At 41.1% G+C, this 20,514-nt stretch overlaps 1 protein-coding gene across 4 annotated transcripts in view; it reads left to right on the top strand.

Moving 5' to 3' along the window:
* The window catches only part of RCAN2 (regulator of calcineurin 2), a 223,897-nt gene that overhangs the window by 180,911 nt on the left and 22,472 nt on the right, over positions 1 to 20,514 (top strand). For all 4 annotated transcript variants that reach the window (XM_084889845.1, XM_084889847.1, XM_084889846.1 and 1 more), the window contains one exon: positions 19,234 to 19,407. In XM_084889845.1, the coding sequence (XP_084745971.1) occupies positions 19,234 to 19,407 (174 nt within the window). The remainder of the gene's footprint in view (positions 1 to 19,233; positions 19,408 to 20,514) is intronic.

Below are 20,514 nucleotides of genomic sequence, written 5' to 3'. Positions count from 1 at the left end.
ACCATGGGCCACCACAGGCCTGGGCTCCCAGAGAGACAGCTTCTTCAGCTTTTCCACAACCCCTTCAGATTGCACAGTCGAGCAGTCACTTCCCCCAGGGTGTCCCCAGAGCACCTCTGTACCTGGCGCAGCCATTCCCTGGGCTGTTTAAGGTAAACACCCCCCCCCCCCCCCCCCCCCCCCGCAGACCAGGTAACTGCCTACATCACAGCAGTGCTGTAGAAGTCAGTGAAATAGGAGGAAATTCCCAGTACAGTGCCTGACATTCATTGGAACTAAATTATAAGTTCCCTCCTTGGAATTGACGAATGAATAGAAAATGTGCTTTTTTTTATAAGTTGGTGATTGATATTATTTCTTTAAAGGGAGTTAGGAAGGTATTCCTTGGTTTATCTGGTTTATTCAATGCTCTCTATGGACTTACTGTTAGAGGAAGCCACATGAAATTGCTAAGATTTGAAGGTTCTTAACTGTCATAAAACACATTTTCACATGGTTCAACCTAATATAATCTTGAACGGAAATCGCTGGGGCACTTCTGGCTGAATGTACTAGTAGCAGGCTTAGAAGGTGTTTAACTTCTCTTTTCCTGAAGTGGCAAAAGCAAATATAATAAGAATTAGCGATCCATGGCTCTGGGACAGGGCAAGTACCTGCATAGATCAGAGGCCCTTCTGGAAGGCAGCAGGCAGGTGGGATCCTACAGGCCGGAACAGCTGCTGCAAGGGTGGCTCCTGCGCTCAGGCCCTGGGAGCGCCCAGCTCACTGAGCGTCCCACTGGCTGACCAGGTGGAAGAGCTCTGGTTCCACAGGGCAGCCACCAGAGGGGATGTGAGAACACAGTCACCTCCACACCCTCAGCCTCACCTTTGTTCCCAGGGCCTGAGAGCAAATGATTGTTTACTGAACTGTGAGTAAACAATCATTAAATGAAGTATGGAATCAGCCTACAGGGTTGTTGAGGCTTCAGAAATACAGACCTGAGCCTGAGAGGCCTTGAGGCCAAACAACTTTGAAAATGACTCCAAGGCAGGCTCTGCACGTCTAGAGTCAAGTCACCTGGTTGGCTAGACTCAGGGCCCTGCACTCCTGGGTCCCCCCATGTCCTGAAGCCTGTGAGGACACCCCACCCAGGAGCTCTCCTAGCCCTTCAGGTCCTCCTGGCACACCTGACACTCGTATACTCTGACGTATTGGCAGCTGAAGGCTCTCAGCTGAGTCATCCAGTGAGAATGAGCTTCAGCCATGGTCATCCCCCATATGTGAGTACAGCTCTCATCCAATGACGGTTCCAAGGGAAGCAAGATTGAAATGGGGGGGAGAATCCAAGATGGCTGCTCGGGTAGGCAACTAGCCGCAGCCGCACACAACAATTTTAATAAAATACAACTAAAATATAAAATGGACATTACCCAGAACTACAGGAAAGTCGACTGACTGGAAATCCTACAACAAGAAGCAAGGAGAAAACCAGAAGGAAGCACGGAGGAGCTGTAAAAACCTAAGGTACGGAGACACGCGGCGCACGCGAAGAGGACGGAGCCGGAGAGGAGGGAGGCCGAGTGCCTGGCGGGCGTTCCCTAGCGGAAAGGAGATAAAACTCCGACTGTGCTGGGCCCCTGACTGCTCTGAACCCCAGTTCTGGGCCAGACCCCGGGGACTCAGGCTCAGCCATAGGGAGCTGGGCTGTAAGTCGGAACCCCGGGGTAGCGGAGAAAGGAGGTCCCGGAGGCGCACACACTGCCCCCAGAGAAGGGACGGTCGGCTGTGCCGCGGGATTGCCCTGACGGGAAGGAGACTGGGGCTCCAGACTGCTGTGAACGCCACCTCCAACTCCACTTCCAACTGAACTGAACCCCAATACCGGGCTCATTGTGGGAGAGCATAGACTGTTTGGCAGCAGGCGAAAATCGAGGGCACCTTTCTCTCAGAGGCGCCGGCAGCGAGCACTGAAGGACCCGCATAGGGAGGGGCTGACGGAAGCCAAAGCTGCAGGCTCCACCCTGAAACCCCGTCCCATCTGTAACTGCGAAATGCGACAACAAAATAGATCACAAACGAAAGAAATGGAGGACAAAAAGCGTCTGGATATAGAGTTCAAATCTACGCTTATAAAGTTTTTCAAGAATTTCCTAGAAAAGATGGATAAGGCCTATGAGGATATGAAAAGAGATCAACTAGAATTAATAAGGAGTCAACAAGAAATGATAAGGGATCAACAAGAAATAAAGAATACATTGTCTGAAATAAAAAATATTCTACAGAGTCCTAAAAACAGAAGGGAAGATCGCAAGAATCAAGTCAAAGATTTGGAACATAAAGAGCCAGAAGACACTCCTCCACAGAAGCTAGAAGGCAAGAGAATCCAGAAAATTGAAGATAATGTAAGAAACCTCTGGGACAACTTCAAACGAACCAACATCAGAATTATGGGGGTTCCAGAAGATGAGAGAGAGCAAGATATCGAAAACATACTGAAAGAAATAGTGACAGAAAACTTCCCCCACCTGGTGAAAGAATTTGACTTACAAGTCCAGGAAGCGCACAGAACTCCAAACAAAAGGAATCCAAAGAGGACCACACCGAGACACATCATTATTAAAATTCCAAGAGCAAAAGATAAAGAGAGAATACTAAAAGAAGCAAGAGCAAAGAAGGTAGTAACTTATAAAGGAGCACCTATACGATTGTCAGCTGACTTCTCAACAGAAACCATGCAGGCCAGAAGGGAATGGCAAGAAATATTCAAGGTGATGAATAGCAAGAACCTACAGCCAAAAATAAGCTACCCAGCAAAGCTATCACTCAGAATCGAAGGCCAGATAAAGAGCTTCACTAATAAAAAAAAGCTAAAGGAGTTCATCACCACCAAACCAGAATTATATGAATTGCTGAAGGGGGTTCTTTCAGAAGAGAAAGTAAACAAAGATAAAAATTATGAACAACAAATACGTAATTATCAACAAGTGAATCTAAAAACCAAGGAAATTAAAAAAATCTGATGAACAATATTAACTGTTGAATATAATAGAATCAGAGGTATGGAAGGGGAGTGAACTGACGATTCTTGGGGAAAAGGGGAGAGGGGGGCGTGGGAAGAGACTGAACATAAACTGTGCACCTATGGATGAGGACAATGGGGAGAGGGGAAAGGGCAGAGGGTGGGGTGGGAACCTGGTGGAGGAGAGCAATGGTGGGGGGGGGGGGGAAGGAACATTTGTAATAATATGAAAAATAAAAACTTATTAAGAAAAAAAAAGATTGAAATGGGGGCCGCCTCTGACGGGCCACACCTCCCCCATTGTGGCTATGAGAGCTGTTAAGCCCTTTTTGGAAACCTTCAGTGTATTGTAATTGCAAAATGCATACATATTTGATAATGCAATGACTCAGGATGTATACTGGCTATTACCTGTCCGGGAGATGGGAACCACTCAAATATGTTTTACCATATAACAGAAAATAGTTCTCCAAGAAAAGGAGATACATAGACCAGTAGAATGAATTACTTAGAGACATTTGCTATGATAATGCAAATTATATAATTAGGAACCTGGAAGTACAAGTGTGTGGTGTTACTAATGAAGTAAAGGCTTGTGTCTTTTCAATAAAAATAAGAAGGCATTTACAAATTCTAGAAGGAAAAAATGAAACAGACTTGACTCTATAATGAAACAAGAGAAATGTGTCATTAATGGAGTGAAAGAAATAGTGTTTTATGAAACAATAAGTTCAAACCCCACAGGTCAAGAAATTTAGAGTAAGGAGAATTAGTAATGGCACAAAGAGTCCTGGCCAATTCTTTTATGCTTATTGTACATTATGGTTGCAATTACTTTTCTATGCTATTTTTTTTCCTACCAGTGCTTTTGTTACTTTTACACATTTTACAAATTTGCCTTTTCTGTGTGTGTTTTTTTTCCTTAAATAGTCTTAGGTTCTTTTTCAAATTAAATAATAGAAGTTTTACATTTTTATATAGATAACATTATCTTCTGATTTTTGTGACACTTGACTTAGATTTTATACCTGCAAACATAAACCTATTTTTCTTAAGACTTTATTTTTAAACTCCTTTAGGAGAATAATAGTTCCTGTTTTGAAGAAGTCTTTTTTGATTGTTGACTATTATTTTTTTCTGATAAATTTAAGTAAAATTGATAAGTGTAATGCTTTTATTTAATAAAATGTTCATGTGATGACCTTAGATGCATGGGGTTCTTTTGTTCCACATATTTGTGTATGTTTTGCAGTTGGCCTACCCTGCCCATGTTGTTTTCTAAGGAGAACAACAATAATTCTTTCAAGTGATAACATGGTTCATAGCTAGAACCTGGCATGTGGCTGTGCATTAGGGGCCTGGTACTGCCACCACTCATCCTTCATCTTTAACAAGTCACTTACTTACCCTCTTTTTGGCCTTGATTTTAAGAAATGGAAAATCAGGGTAAAATTTATATTTGAGGCTTTCTAATAAAATAATTTATTACCACAGACCTGCTTTTCTTAGGGAATATCTGATTTCCAGGACTTCACCTCTGAACATCTTTGTTTTATTCAAAGCCTTTCATTATTCACAAGGTCAAGCTGTATCAGCAGAATTTCTTGATATTAAGTGTTGCTGTCCTGTCTTCGGATTTTGTATGTCTGTGCATTCAGGTCCCAAGTTCTAGTGAAGTTTTACCTCTGACCAGTGACGAGGCATTGGACATGTTGCCTCATTGCTCTTCACTTTATACCTTTTAACTTTCAAGGTAAAGGGTTCAGAGTAAGTTACCTCTAACGTCCCTTTTAAAAATAGAGGTTAAAGTGATGCAGACAAGAAAATTTGATCACTGGGAATTTGGGGGATAAGTGATTAAAAATGAATGAGATAAGCAGTCATGTTGCAATGCTAAGTATGGTGTAGTTAATATATTTAAAATCTTGGTCTTAAATGGACTGATAAATTGTCCTGGGTATACACACAGGCAGGTTGGGATTCACATTGTCAATCAGCTGAGGCCAAAGCTGGTGTAACTTGAAAGTCTCTTTGAGCCCTAACTATTTTGGGTCAGTGGATAGAGCATCGGCCTGTGGACCGAAGGGTCCCAGGTTTGATTCCGTGTCAGGGCATATACCTTGGTTGCGGGCACATCCCCAGTGAGAGATGTGCAAGAGGCAACTGATTAATGTTTCTCTCTCATCGAGGTTTCTGACTCTATCTCTCTCCCTTCCTCTCTATTAAATATATATATATATATATATATATATATATATATATATATATATATATATATATATATTAAAAGAAAGAAAGTCTCTTCAGGGTTTTCTTCACTTTTTTATGGGAACCACCAACACAGTGCCCCACCTACCTGATGAGTTCCCTCTTTATAGTTGGAAAAGAACCAATGAAACACAAAACTTGTAAAGAACAAAATAATAATAAAAGTAAAAACAATGTAGTGATTGTAAGAAAGAAGCAATCAACAGGAGTAATTGCTAAGTGCAATTCTATAAATGTATGAATGAATGCAAAGGATGGAAAAATGCTAGCATCAGAGGATAGCATTGTAATTCCCAGGAGCACAATTACATAAATCAATTTATTCACTGAGTCAGGAAGCTCTTAGTCTCTGATGGCCCAACCCACATCTTCTGATCTGGTACTTCTCAAATGTAAAAAGGACACTGACCTGTCTGGGGCTCTTATTGAAATGCAGATTCTAAATCAGTAGCTCTCGGGCTTAGGAACTGAGATGATGCCTACTAGACAAGTCTGCATGGCTGCTGCTGGCAGTGGTTTTATGTTCCACAAGTTGGATTGTCAGGATGACACACAGCACTTAGAACAGTGACTGCATTTCGGAAGTTCTGAGTAGTAGTGATGACTATTATTGCTCAGTGGTAGCGATGACTGTTATTGCTGAGTGGTAGCGATGACTGTTATTGCTAGTGGTAGCGATGACTGTTATTGCTCTCTGTATGTGGAGTGCAGTAGGACCAGGAGTTGTGCAGCAGCCAGACTTTTTAGTTAAACGTCTAACTAAAATCCTTCAGTAAACTCATTTATGGGTTTTAGTAACCCGTAAAAGTTGATTCTGTAACTCACTCTCTCATTAGATTATAAGTAAGCAGTTCTTAGTAAGAAGAAAGTCTGTGATATGTGCATGATTTGTTGCTAAGAACTCCGAAGAAGGCTTACATGTTCAGACAGGATCTGCCCATGGGGAAGACCATCACATCTTTCTGGTGAGCTGAGGGCCACAGTTTTGGAATCAGGGATTCAGGGACCAGCCAATTGGTGAGCACGTGTTCAGTATACCCAGGACACCCTGAGGTTATGCATAATCAATAGCACTCACCCCTTCAAAGCCCTGGCTTCAGCAATACATTGTACAGTGATCCTAACTATAGTGATGACAAGTTCCCAGCTTCACTCAGCTTGCCTGCTTCTCCCCAAACTTTCTATCACAGGGAGAGAAGAAAATTCTCAGTCAAAGCATCCTTCTTGGCTGGTAATGGTTTGGGCCTTAAGTCCGACTTAATGTTGAACACTCCTGAACTTTAGCGTATAATACGCGCACACAAACACCCCTCTGTCGTGGGAGAAACGTGGTTTCATCACTATGATACAATTGGCAGATGCTTCCAGTCTAGACTACCTAATGTGCAGCTATCATCCTTTTGACAGATGAAGCTTCCATTCCAGTTCCATGCATCTTTCCTACGGTAGGATCATAGAGAAATTCTTCACTCTGCTGCTGGACAATGAGATATTATTCATGAGCAAAGTTGGCTGAAGACAAAAGACATGTCCGTCTTATTGGGTGAGATGCCAAAAAAAGGGGTGACACCATTCCAACCCAACTTCTTCTGGCCTTAGGGAGGGGATCCTAGAGGTGAAGACTGTAACTCCGGGTACCAGACTCTGTGTGATGAAATCTGCATTCTGTCCCTGACTGACTGGCCTTTTTAGGCAAATTGTTGAATCTCTTTATCTGCCTCCTAAGCTTATTGTGAGAATGAAATGTGTTATTCTATGGGAGGGGCTTAGGGAGGAGCTTAGACCTGTAGTACCTAGCAGTTGTCTCATAAATGGCCAAATGAAAATCTCAATCCCAAATCATGCTCGGTGTTAGCTACAGTTGTGGAATTGATCCAGAGGGCCGGTGTTGTCTGTTGGGAATGATGCCTTCTTTTGAGTATCTTGTACCCCAAATTTGTGATGGGCTGAAACAGTCATTTTAGCTTCAAATACCAAAGAATTTGAACATAAAAGATGTAGTTTTATATCACGTTTTTATCATGATCATGTATTCCTTTTATGTCATTACACAAAGAACAGAGAGAACAGAACCTAACATAATAAAACAAACCAAAAAAAAAAAAATAAAATAAGGTGTAATTGAGAGGCGCAACGTGAACGGTAAGGAAAACCATTAGGAGCAAAACAAGCTGTGGACTTTCTGTCTAGATTTAAAGATTGAGTTGCAAAAAGTTGTTCACATCTGAATCTCAAAAGAAAATGCAAATGCCATTTCATTTTCATGGGGAAAATAAGTTAAGGATACCACACTGCCTTTGGAAAGCTTGCTTTGATCTTATGCCAAATGGCAAAATGAATGCATTAAATTTTAAATTGCCTCTCTTCAGAAGGATGTGATATGGAACATATTTAGGATTTAGCCCTTTAATTTAACATTAAACATACTAAAAATGTCCTCATCAATTATTGACAGCTCGATATTAAAACAGGCTTCCCTTCCGTCTCGGGAAGACAGAACGATGTTTGTTTTTAGGAGTGCATTTCCTACCTCTTTCAGCTACAACACTGCGTGGCCTTCTGGAAAGCAATGACTTCCTAAATTTGTGTTGGTGCTGGTGAGCTGTTTGTCCTGTGTGCATCAGCAGGGGCATGACCTGTCATTTAGATTTCAAATGAGATATATTCAGTAGAGCATATTGCTAGGGAAATAAATGTTGTAAGAAACACATAAGGCCCTTAAAACAATAAGACCTTCGTTCTCATTTTGAGGGGTTTCCTGCCACTCCCTAAATATTTAATAGCAGTGTGAGTGCATGCCTCGGGCAATGTGGCTTAGGACTGACTATTATTTTTGCCCCCTTCTTCCATAAGTGCCTCAAAATACTTTTTTTTTTTTTTTTTTAAGAAGTGACATCAGATGAATAGGAATATAAATCCTTTGGTAATGCTGGCTGCCCTGCCTGGAACAAAAAGCTTCTTCTAAAGGCTCCCACCACCACACATCAATATTCCACCCATCTTCATTTACTGTTTCTTCCCTGAAATCTTTAGTGACACACACACACACACACACACACACATCTTGGTGACATATTATTTTGAAAAGAGGTTTAGAGTGTTTTTAAAAAGTTGAAGGAAGTAACGGATTAAACCTAGATGGAGGAATGGGGAAGGGGTTAGGAAAGACTTCTGGGGATAAATGTGTTTAATTTGATTGTTGGCTTCCTATTGCAGTATGCAGAATCTTAGTCTATGTGTTCAGTACATGTTTGTTGATTTTATTGAAGAGCAGCTTTGAAGAGAAGGAAAATTTATCAAAAGGTAGTGGGGGGGGAGATGGGAGGACTGCTCCATCTACGTTGCCCTGTTTGTTTCCTTTCCACACGGGCACCAATAATGAATACCGAGCAGTGTACAAAGACTGAACCATTCTTGCCCTTGAAGTTCTTACACTCGGTTAATGAGGGAGCAGTTACCCTCGTGAACTAGATAAGTCTGTGACAGGAGCACAATGGAAGATGTTGGAATCTCAGTGGGATTCTGGAGGATTTCATAGATAGGCGATCTAAGTGGGGACTTGGGAGATAATTAGAAGTTTTATGATAGGGCTTTAATACACTGATGACTATAGTTAATACTGGCTTATATATTTGAGCAGGGCAAAGAGAATAGATCTTAAAATTCTCATCACAAGTAGAGAAATATGTGTAACTATGTGAGTTGATGGATAGTAACTAACTCTATTGTTGTAATCATTATTCAATATATACACTTATGAAACTCTTATGTAAACATCTTAAGCTTATACAGTGTTATATGTCAATTGTATTTCAATGAAACTGGGGGGAAAAACAAACAAACAAGAATATAGAAAAAGTAAGTTATCTGAAAGAAAAGGGTGTCACTGGCTAAAGAGAGAGGCTTGGAGATATAGACTAGCCTGTCTTTGGGAACCTGTAAGTGGAAGTCTGGCTGGAGTGCAGGGAGCAGGTAAAGACAAAGATTGGATATGAAGTTAGGAGGGTGAGAGAGATGGCCATTTTATAAAGGGTCTTAAATGCTAAGCCAACTTGTATTCTATTCTAAAGCTATGTGAAGCAACTGAAGGATTTTATAGAGGAGGAATGTGATCAGATAATGAAGGGCAGAAAGAACGCAATGCTTGTTGAATGATGGGATGTGGGATGAGGGAGAAGGAAAAGAGCAAGATGACATTCAGCCTCTGGCAAAGAATTTTTTTTTATTTTTTTTTATTTTATTTTATTTTATTTTATTTTATTTTATTTTATTTTATTTTATTTTATTTTATTTGTGTGTGTGTGTGTGTGTGTGTGTGTGTGTGTGTGTTTAAGCCATTAAGTTTAAGGCACCTATGGGATATTCCAAAGGAAATGTTCAGGAAATAGTTGAATTTGAATGTGAGAATAGAGTTGGTGGAGATGGATTTGTCTAAAAGGTAGCTGAGGTGTGTTGAGACAGGTGAAGTAGACAGGTGTCAGAGATTTTCCCTATGGCTGGCCTCTTTGTTCCCTGCCTCTCTGAGCCCCAGCCCCTGCTGATGGTGCAGGGCCTCCATAGGAAAGGTCTGAAGGCAATTACCCAGTTGACTTCCACCTTAGAATTATTTAATTCACTATGCAGGTTTTGTAAAGGAAATGTTTAAAGCTTTGCAGCCAAGAAGGAAATCTTGATGGTTAATTTGGGCTCTACATTTTAAGTAGATAGTAACATTAATAAAATGCTGTTAGTGTGATTAGCCTTAATTTATATGAGATATTACGCTGGGCACTCCTATAATTGCTCTTTACAGTCTTTAAGGATTAGTTAGAGGCACAGGCATAGATATAAATATAGATAGATATAGGCGTAAATGATGATTTGCTTGGATCTAGATATATGGAGGTGGTACAGCTAGAGCTAGCAGGCCAAATATCATCATCTTCCTGTCTGGGAAGTAACAACTCACACTCAGCAGCTTTCCAAGTTATTTAAATACATTAATTCACTTAATGCTCAGGTCACCCCTATGAGGGCAATACTATTATTTATCCCCATTTTACAGATAAGAAAACTGAGATGTCAAATAGGTAAGTGGCTCAAGGTTGTACAAATCCCGGATCTAGGATTTGAACTGGATAGAGTGGCCCTAGAGTCTGTGCCAGTAATATGGCATTATGCTGCCCCTCTTTACCTGTGTATAATAGCTAAATCAATACTTAAATGCATTTGAAATGCAATTCCTGTGTGGAGATTGGGTAAACTGTAAAGGAGGCTGTGCCTCTCACCGATCACACATGCACAGTTAGAGCAAATATCTAGGAAGAGCTGCTGACAGCCACAGGAGCTCTTGCAGATTTGCAGAGGAGAGAATGTGGTGGCCCAAAGAAGGATGAAGCTGTCATTAGCCCTCAGGAAATGGCCTGAACCAAGGCAGCCGTTGGTAGTGTAAACTGGAAGATGGCAGCTATGAAAGGACTGTCAGATCCTTTCTTTGTACATATCACTATACAGATATGTCCAATTTGTGGCATGTGACAGAGATCTGTGCCCTCGGTGCTCTCTGAGTTCTCAAGTGTGGCCTGGTCCACCCCCTTGTACCCTCAGTACATGGGGATGCTCCTCCCCATAGCCGCTGGGTGTTCAAAGACCCATTGGGAAACTCTCAAGGGCTCCCAAGTGTCCTGGGAGATAAGCAGGGAGCATGTAGGCATGCAGGTATTTTGCTTGTCATACCCAGATTCTGTAGCCCCTTGACACTTGGTGGAGTTAGTCTGACCTACCAGACAAGCCCTGGATTCAGGTGCTGGCAGGATCTCACCCATGCAAAGGGTGGGCATGCTGCACAGAGTTAGACCCCACAAGGGTCCTTGGCAGGCAGGTTCCTTGCACCTATTACCCCTTACTGAATACCCACAGGACAGGTTTCAAGCACCCCCCTAACTTGTTTCCCCTCCTCAGTTCTCCACCTTAGGTATTTACAAATGGGTTCACGAGGGGCAGGGACAGAGCCACCTATGATTCCTGGGCTGAAACTTCAGAAATGCAAATTTCTTGGCTCTCATTCTGGTGACTCAAACACGTAAGGAAGTGACTCTCATCAGGAAGAATGATGTAAGCACTGGACTTATTTTAGCTGTTCTGAGAACATATGCTCCAGACTGCTTGGTGATCATATCGTAGGCTCAGTCTCTTAGTCACATTTCCTAAAAAGTGAATGAAGCGTCAGTTTCAGCGCCCTCATTTGCATGGACTTCTACCAAAACCTGGCAGGGCCCTGGCATGTGCTCATCCATTTTTATAAAATTTGCAAAAGTTAAACCTTTTTTATATGATGTTGCTTCAAGAAGGTGTCCCAAGTTGTCAAAAGCTTCAGGCTCCACAGTACTTAGATGCTCCCCTGTTCAAAGAACTTTCCAGGTTATAGCCCCTGTACATTTTCTTAGTTTGGAGGGAGTTTTTTGGCAGCTATCAAAGGACTTCTCCAGTCCTAAATGTATAGATAATGGCTCATTGGGATCATAGAAATGGAGACTTCCTTAAGTAAAGAAGTTAAAATGTGTCCTTGCATAGCAATGTGATCCTGCCACAATGAACTTGAGGGCCACCACTGGGAATGAAAAACAGAATCCAACACAGACCATGGAAAGTGAGAGTGAGTGGTGAAGCCAGAGGCTTTAGGAACAAAGCGGGTCCTTCTGAGCCTGGGGTCAAGTTTGAGATCTGTCTCTCACGAGGCCTCAAGGAAAAGAGTAATGACCTCTGTGCCTTTGCCAGTGAAGTTTCTTTTGTTGGAGCCGTTATGTAGCATGGAGTATCTCCACTTCCTTTTTTTAATATATTTTTATTGATTTCAGAGAGGGAGAGGGAGAGAGATAGAGAGATAGAAACATCAATGATGAGAAACATTAATTGGCTGCCTCCTGCACACCCTCTACTAGGGATTGAGCCCACAACCTGGGCATGTGCCCTGACTGGGAACCGAATGGTGACCTCCTGGTTCATAGGTCGACACTCAATCACTGAGCCACACCAGCTGGGCTGTCCACTTCTTCTATCAGTAAAGAAGGGTTGAGAAGCTGCTGTAAAAAAGAAAGAACTCTTACCATTTGCAACAGCCTGGATGGACCTGGAGAGCATCATGCGAAGCGAAATAAGCCAGCCGGAGAAAGATAACTATCACATGATCTCACTCATTTGTAGAATATAATGAACAATAAAAACTGATGAACAAAAATAGATCCAGAGACATAGAAGCATTGAACAGACAGTCAAACCTCAGAAGGAAGGCAGAGGAGGGGGAGGGGATCAACCAAAGGGCTTGTATGCATGAATATGAGCATGACCAATGGACACAGACAATAGGGGGATGGGGACATGTGCTGGGGTGGGGGGGGCAGGGGCACAGAAACGGGGTGGGGGGAGGTCAGAAACAAAGGAGACATATGTAAAACTTTCAACAATAAAGACTTTGTTAAAGTTATAACAATATAAAAAATAAAATATAAATAAAATAATAATAAATATAAATGCTTTCTAAAAACAAAAAACAAAAATAGAAGGATTAGGAGCCTTCTTTTCCTGCTGATTTTTTTTATTTAGGAAATATCAAAACCACAACATACTAGTGATTTAAGACAAGTCTTCCTAGCCTGTGAAATCATAGGTTAAAATCCAGGTGTAAACCCCCACATGCAGGCCTGGTTACTCCTTTCACATAAGGAGTCTGCATCCTGGGAGATGTACAGTAGCAGTCCTATAGAAGGCAGGCCCTCCTGGGGAACCCGTAGGATCCATAAACTTGGGTCTGCACATGACCTGGCGGCGGCATCCATGGAGAGGTGATAAACATGAATGAATTGTTTCATTCTTAGGCAGTTTCTGGGAGGTGTTATCTGATGGATGAGAGCCTTGCGCTTTTGAGAGAAGCTGAATGTCTTATTAAGATAATTTATACCCAGAGGGATCGTGAGAGAAAATTGAAAAGTACACGAAGGCCCGCAGCACCGTTAGGAATGAAGATAAAGACACCGCTGGACTTCTGTAGTCTTCAACGGCACCACCTTCTCTCCAATGGACAAGGAACGCTGATGTTCTTGCTTTTCAGACTTCTCATTTGTTTGCGTACCATCTATGATATTTATGTAGTATCACCCACTTGAGCTCACTAATTCTGGTTTTGCTAACTAGTTAGTTGTGTGACTTTGTAAAGGCCATTAACTTCTATGGCTTTCAGTTGCTTCATATGCTACTCAATGATGATAACCCAACACTTCCTCAAAGGGCCTGTTGGGAAAATGGTGATTCAATGAGATAATGTATTAGACGGTATTATTTATCTGCAGCCTGCCTCATATAGAGTTATATTGAAGATAATGTTTTAAAATTCTACTAGTCTATAAAATACTTTGGGGTTTTGTATCCATCAACCAAGTAGAATACATCGAACAGTTTCCTCTTGGCCCTCCTTTACTCTCCCCCCCACACACACACACACACACACTCACACACATGTATACACACCCCTGTCTTGCATACCTCACCCTAAAATGACCCACCTGTCCCCTTACTGCTCTCCTAGGAAACAAATGGCCTAATTGTATTGGTTAGCTCTATTCAAACTGTCTCATTCCAAGACTTAGTTGGTCACTGGTGCTGCATAACTGCCTGTATTAGTTCCCTAGGGATGCTGGAACTGAGTGGCTTACTAGTAAAGTAGCAGGAGTATATTGCCTCTCTATTCTGGAGGCTCGGATCGGGCCTAACCGGGCAGTCGGACATTACTCCAGGGGTCCCGGATTGGAGAGGGTGTAGGCTGGGCTGAGGGATACCTTCCTTCCCTCCCTCCCTCTTCCACCCCCCAACCCCATGAATGAAATTCATGCACCGGCCTTCTAGTATTCATAATAATATTAAAACAATTTCCTTCTCAACTGTGTTGACATTCACACTTCTGAGGCAAAAGCAACTGTCTTTAGGGTATGAATCAGTGCAGTGGCATCAAACTGTATTGGTAGTATTTGTATTCTTTACAGTGACACACTCATGATTTAAATTTAGAAAAAGGAAAAGTAAAAAGCAAAATACCAGTTTTTCATAAGAACGTCCTTGATCAAACAGTACAAATTAATTCTATTAACTCTACCCTTGAGCCTTTTTAGTAATCTGAATAACAATATGGAGGGTACACATAAAGCACTGTATAGCAGCCAAAACACAATGCTTGTCTCAAGGCAACAGTCTAAGCTGTCTGAAGCTGAATTGGGCAGGTATTTTTCTCATGGAACAAATTGTTGACTTGAAAAGATAACTAACAGGCAAATTACAGTTATGCAGACCTCGATATTTGGCAACCATTTTCTCAAAAATGAATGAGTGAGCATGTACTTCAAGAAAAATAACTAGCCCTAGCTGGTTTGCCTCAGTGGATAGAGCGTCAGTCTGCAGACTGAGGGTCCCAAGTTCGATTCCAGTCAGGGCACATGCCTGGGTTGTGGGCTTGGTCCCCAGTGTGGGGCATGTAGGAGGCAGCCAATCAATGATTCTCTCTCATTCTTGATGTTTCTCTCTCTCTCTCTCTCTCTCTCTCTCTCTCTCTCTCTCTCTCTCTCTCCCTCCCTCCCTCTCTGAAATCAATGAAAATATTTTTTTTTAAAAAAGTAAAATAACCAACAGTGTTTGTTGCCAATGATAAAGAATAAACTTCCAAGCAAATCTAGAATTTTGGAAAACTTGTATCCGATAGGGTGCATCTGACAACTTTGATAAGATAGGCAGTAATATTAATGAATGGCGTTTTTGATATTGTGCAATGACAGGCGTTGACATTTGGAAAAGCAGCATAACTCGAGAACCAATATTTTCTAAATGACCAATGCACACTCTTACAGAACATGTGCAAGTAAAAAAATCTATTAAAGATGCAAAATGGATAAGTGGATTTTAATATAACCAAAGAAAACAGATTCAACATTACAATACATGTTTTAATGATGTATCAAGGAAGAATATTTGAAATTCATTGAAAGGCTATTAAAACCCTCCTCCCTTTTCCAACTGCATATTTGAGCCAGGCCAGCTTTTCTTCTTATCCTGGAGACAAAGCAACATCATGTTAACTGATCAAATTCACAGAAGCCAGCATGAGATTCCAGGCATCTTCTATTAAGTTAGAAATTATAGAAATTTGCAAAAGGTAAAACAATGTCAATCTTCTTACTACCTTTTTTTGTTTTGAAAAGGTAATTCTCGTTATAAAATATTATTTTAACATATAATGGACTTATAAATAAAAATTTCTTAATTTCTCATTTTTAATTTCTAGTGCAATAAACATTGATAGATGAAACCCACATTTCAAAAGTTCTTTAGGGATCCCCCATAATTTTTAAGAGGATAGCAAGGTTCTGAGACCAAAGTTTGAGATCGCTGCTGTAGAACTTTATTTAAAATAGTGGCTACAAAGGAAACTAAGAAGGAAATGAGGAATTTACTGGGTTTGTGGGGTACCAGAGTGGAGGAAATTAGCAGCCAGCGGACAGCAAAATATTGCTGTGTGCCTAGTGGGAACCTGAGCATTAAAACCACAGAAGAGGTGCTTGAAACCACACAGAGGTACCCCTGTGCTGGCTTTGTTCTTGTTGCTGTTTTGCCTAAGGGTCTGGCGGGTTCACTGTGCTAGATCTGCCTCTAACCAATTTGGTCTGGTATCATATTGCCTAAGCAAATGAAGTGTTTGTTATGTCACTAATGGCAAAAAAGTAGAGATGGCCAGCAAGTCCCTAATTCTTGGCCAGGTTTCACTCCCTCCCCATGCTTTCCCTCTGCCGTTTGTCCCTACATATTCCCAAAAGACTTGTGCAGAGAGGACACATCAAGGAAATGCTATTTGTTTATTACTTTTATCATTGTAGAATGTGGGCCCCAGATGGTCAAATGAAAACCCTGGCCGATGAGCTCTTTTGACTTGTGGGCCTACGCCCCAGACAAGGGATGTCAAAGAGGTTTCTGTCATTGGCCACCTCCGGCTTGATGGGAGTAGCTGCCTGAAAGCCTTTGGTGAGGAGCAGTGGAGAAGGAAGTGCAATCATACTGACATCTGCCAAGGCCTCCCAACAGGGCAGCACCTCGGCCATTGATTGGCACCCCTCCCTGAGCCCAGGGCCAGAACTCCTTGGTTCCTTTCTCCACATCCAGCCAGGCCGGAGGCCAAACAGCTCAACCCCTGAGATGTGAGGCACTGGGAAGAAATATAGGATGAAAAACAGTGAGTTAGACTCCAAGGAAATGAACATCTGCTCCCACCCCATATCTTATCTGAATCTTACTGTTGATGCTGAGACCTTGGGTGGGAGAGGGAGGTGGAACTCCCAAACTGGAAATAGAAAACTAGAGCCATAGAGATGACCCAAGGATTTTACCCTAAAAAACATGATTCTCTATGTTGCAATAAGTATTTTTAATCTCTTATTTTCTTCCATTTTTAAAAATTCCCCAAATTAATCAAACCACCATCTATGATGTAACCAGTTGAGAAGACTGTTATTATTATGGAGCAGAAAGCAATACATTCCCAGGATTTCTGTTCAGGAAAATGCAGGATTCCTTAATGAGCCCCCTTGGGCTGGGAGTTGGCTGATCCGAAGGCCTGAAAGATGAGAGGAAAGAAGAAAAGAAAAAAGAAGAAAAAAAAGAAAACCTGCCAAGAAACAGAGGAGGAAGAATGTTGTTTTGCTCTTGAAAGGGAAAGGGGAATAAGAACAGAGCCTGAAAAGGGGGAGAAAGAACTCTTCAAATTCCATTCATATCATGAAACAAACCAACCAACAAAAAACATGCTTTAAGCATATTCTTTTTTGTTCTGGACTGAATATCTATGATATAAAGAGAAAGTGTGCAGATACAAGAATTAAAACTGGGGCGGGGGCGGGGGGGGGGGGGATTATAGACAGCCATGCCCTGGGGAATCTCAGAAATGAGCAACAGCATTTGAAAGAATCACAAACCAGAAACTTGAGGGTCTGAGACAAATTCTCAGATGCCCAAGTTCTTCTCTGACATGGCAACCTCTGAGTCAGTGATTTTACAATCCTACATCACACTGTTGCTCCTCTTAGATAAGGTCACACATGAGCCTTGGGTCCGTGTATTGCTATCCAGCTCTTGTTCTCATTAGAGCAGTTATCTCTTTCTTTCAATCTAGCAGTGTAATTTTCTCTGTAGTTGAAAGCATCTCTATATTCAAGATCATAAGGACTTTGACCAGTCATGGCTCTGCCACTAACTGGCCATGTGACCATGGGCAAGTCTTAATCTCTACAGACCTCTGGGTCCTGACTGCTAAATTGATAGAGGTGGTGAGAGAAAAGTTGAGTTAATTATCCCTTAGGTCTATTTCAAATCAAAATTCATTGAACCTTACAGTATTAATCTTCCATGCATCTCTATTCCCACTTGTACTCACTCTTATAACAATATACCTTTTATTGTAGAAATAAAAGAATCAGAATTTTTTAAAATATGTTTTTATTGAATTCATAGAGGAAGAGAGAGGAAGAGGGAGGGAGGGAAGGAAATAAAGAGAGGGAGGAAAGGCTAGGAAGAGAAAGAAAGAAACATCAATGATGAGAGAGAATCATTGATTAGCTGCCTCCTATATGCTCCACACTGGGTATAGAGCCTGCAACCAGGGCATATGCCCTGGCCAGTAATCGAACAATGACCTCCTGCTTCATAGGTTGGCTCTCAACCCACTGAACAATACTGGCTGGGCAAGAATCTGGATTTTTTTTTAAATAGAAATTATTTCCTTAGTGTCAATTTCTCCATTAAGAACACTCACTAATGGAAAAACAGTAATTTAACATGCACTGTTTTTGTTGCTTATAATAAGGATATTTTTAAAGCTAAGAGGAGCCAGACAGATGGTATTAATATGTAAATTTTTTATTTCTCTAAGTCTTTTCCTAATCATTTGGGCATTCTCTTATTTGTGTCTATGTCTGCCTCTCACATTAGATTGTTAGATCATTGTGAGTCAAAACAAAATGATACTCATTTCTGTATTCTCCTAGAGACCAAGCATTTTACAAAGTGAGCATTTAATAGAGATTTGTTCAATTGAATTGAGAATTGCATTGAATCAAAAAACTTAAATGATTGCTTTATATTGTGATAGGCTTGGTTATGCTGTGAGAATAAAATTATCCCCAAATCTCAGTGGTTTAGTGCAATAGAGGGCCTTTTTTTTCCTTGCCAAGGCAGTTATTTACAGGATGGGGTGAGAACAGGAAGCAAGATAATTGTACTCCACACAGGCACTCAGGGACCCAGGCTGAGGCGAGTCTGCTTCTGACTGCCAAGCACATGCCATCTTCAAGGAGAGAGACTGGAAATTTTCTCAAGAGTTGTTTTGTTTTTGTTTTGTTTTGTTTTTGTTTTGTTTTGTTTTTTGCCTTCTGCATACATGTCATTGATCAGGACTAATCACATGACACTGGGGGTGGTTTGGAAAGTGTGGGCTATTATATCTTTAGGCAAGAAAAATGCCACCAAGATCAATAATCACTACCAATGTCTGCCACATGCTTTACTCAGTACCTCTAATATCTTGGAGATAATGGACTTCTTTGAGAATCTTAAGACAGCTCTGATCTCTCTCAAGGAAGAAACACAAGTGCACAGAAACTTACTAAATATTTTGCATAACTTACAGTTTTTTCATGTGCTTTAAACTCCATTCACTTGTATTCTCTGGATCCCTGGAGCCCGGTTATGGATCCCATGACTGAATCCGCAGGTGTATTTAGCACCGGGTAACAGAAGGATAGATGAAAAACAAAAACAAAACAAAACCATAACCAGTGATCTGTTTTAATTTTATGTTGGGGACAGCCTGTTCATTTACTAGCTATTTGTTTTTGTCAGGTCAGGCATCATAGCAGATACATGACCAATGGATGTTCCTCTGTGTTTGTTTTGTTCAGGAAAAATTTGAGGGTCTGTTCCGGACTTATGATGACTGCGTGACGTTCCAGCTATTTAAGAGTTTCCGACGTGTCCGAATAAACTTCAGCAATCCCAAATCTGCAGCCCGAGCCAGGATAGAGCTTCATGAAACCCAGTTCCGAGGGAAAAAATTAAAACTCTACTTTGCACAGGTAATTCTTACCAAAGGTAATCCTTTGGCCTTACATTATTGTTCGCCTTTTTCAAAATGTAAACTGTCACCTTGGTTTGTGGTCTATACATAGTCTTCTGAGAAATAAGCCTGTGTATCAGGGACAGCATAGAGGTTGAGAAGTGGGCTCTGAGGCCTGACAGCTTGGGCTTTAACCTACATCAGTCACATAACCTGACAGGGTCTCCGTTTCCTCAGCTATAAGTGGGGGTGATGATATATACCCATACTGTTGTTATAGAATTAAATAAATTATTGGATAAAGAAGTGCCTAAAATTTGGTAAATGCATAACAAATACCAAGTAATAGTTGTAAAGAATGCTCTAATCACAACTACTCCTAACCTTCCTGGCAAGATTATATTTAAAACTTAAATTAGATGACTGTTTTAGTGGACTGCATACCTTTTCAGTAATTTACATTCATAACAAAAGCTTACAAACACATGGAAATTAATTTTGTGTTTTATTTAACCCAAAAGTAAATTCTGACTACTCCAAAAATAAATGGGTAATTTTTGGCAATGCACACAGTGTCCTCACAATACACAATCAATGTCCATAATGTTCCATCAATATATATCCCGATCCATATCTTATTGGTCAGTAAACATTGTTTCTAATTGGACTCTACAAAGATGGTACCATTCAGGGCTGAAGAGTATTCCGTTTTATGTATATGCCACATTTTCTTTCTCCATTCATCTGTCAAAGGACATTTAGGAAGTTTCCGTATCTTGGCTATTATGAATACTGTGGCAATCAACATGAGAAGTGCTAATATCTTTTCAAGAGCCTGATTTTAATTCTTTTGGGTAAATATCCAGAAGTAGAATTTCTGGATCGTATTGTGGTTCCATTTTTAATTTTTTGAGGAACCACCAACAGTATATAAAGATTTCTTTCTAATACTTGTTGTCTTTTGTGTTTTGAAAATAGCCAGTTAAGCCAAAACCGGTTTGGCTCAGTGGATAGAGCGTTGGTCTGCGGACTGAAGGGTCCCGGGTTCAATTCCGGTCAGGGGCATGTGCCTTGGTTGTGGGTGCATCCCCGGTGGGGGTGTGCAGGAGGCAGCTGATCTATGATT

The sequence above is a fragment of the Pipistrellus hanaki genome (assembly GCF_964339955.1).
Source record: "Pipistrellus hanaki genome assembly, chromosome: 7".
Classification (NCBI taxonomy): domain Eukaryota; kingdom Metazoa; phylum Chordata; class Mammalia; order Chiroptera; family Vespertilionidae; genus Pipistrellus; species Pipistrellus hanaki.
Note: the sequence above shows the minus strand (reverse complement) of the source record. Positions and strands in the feature narration are given on the sequence as shown.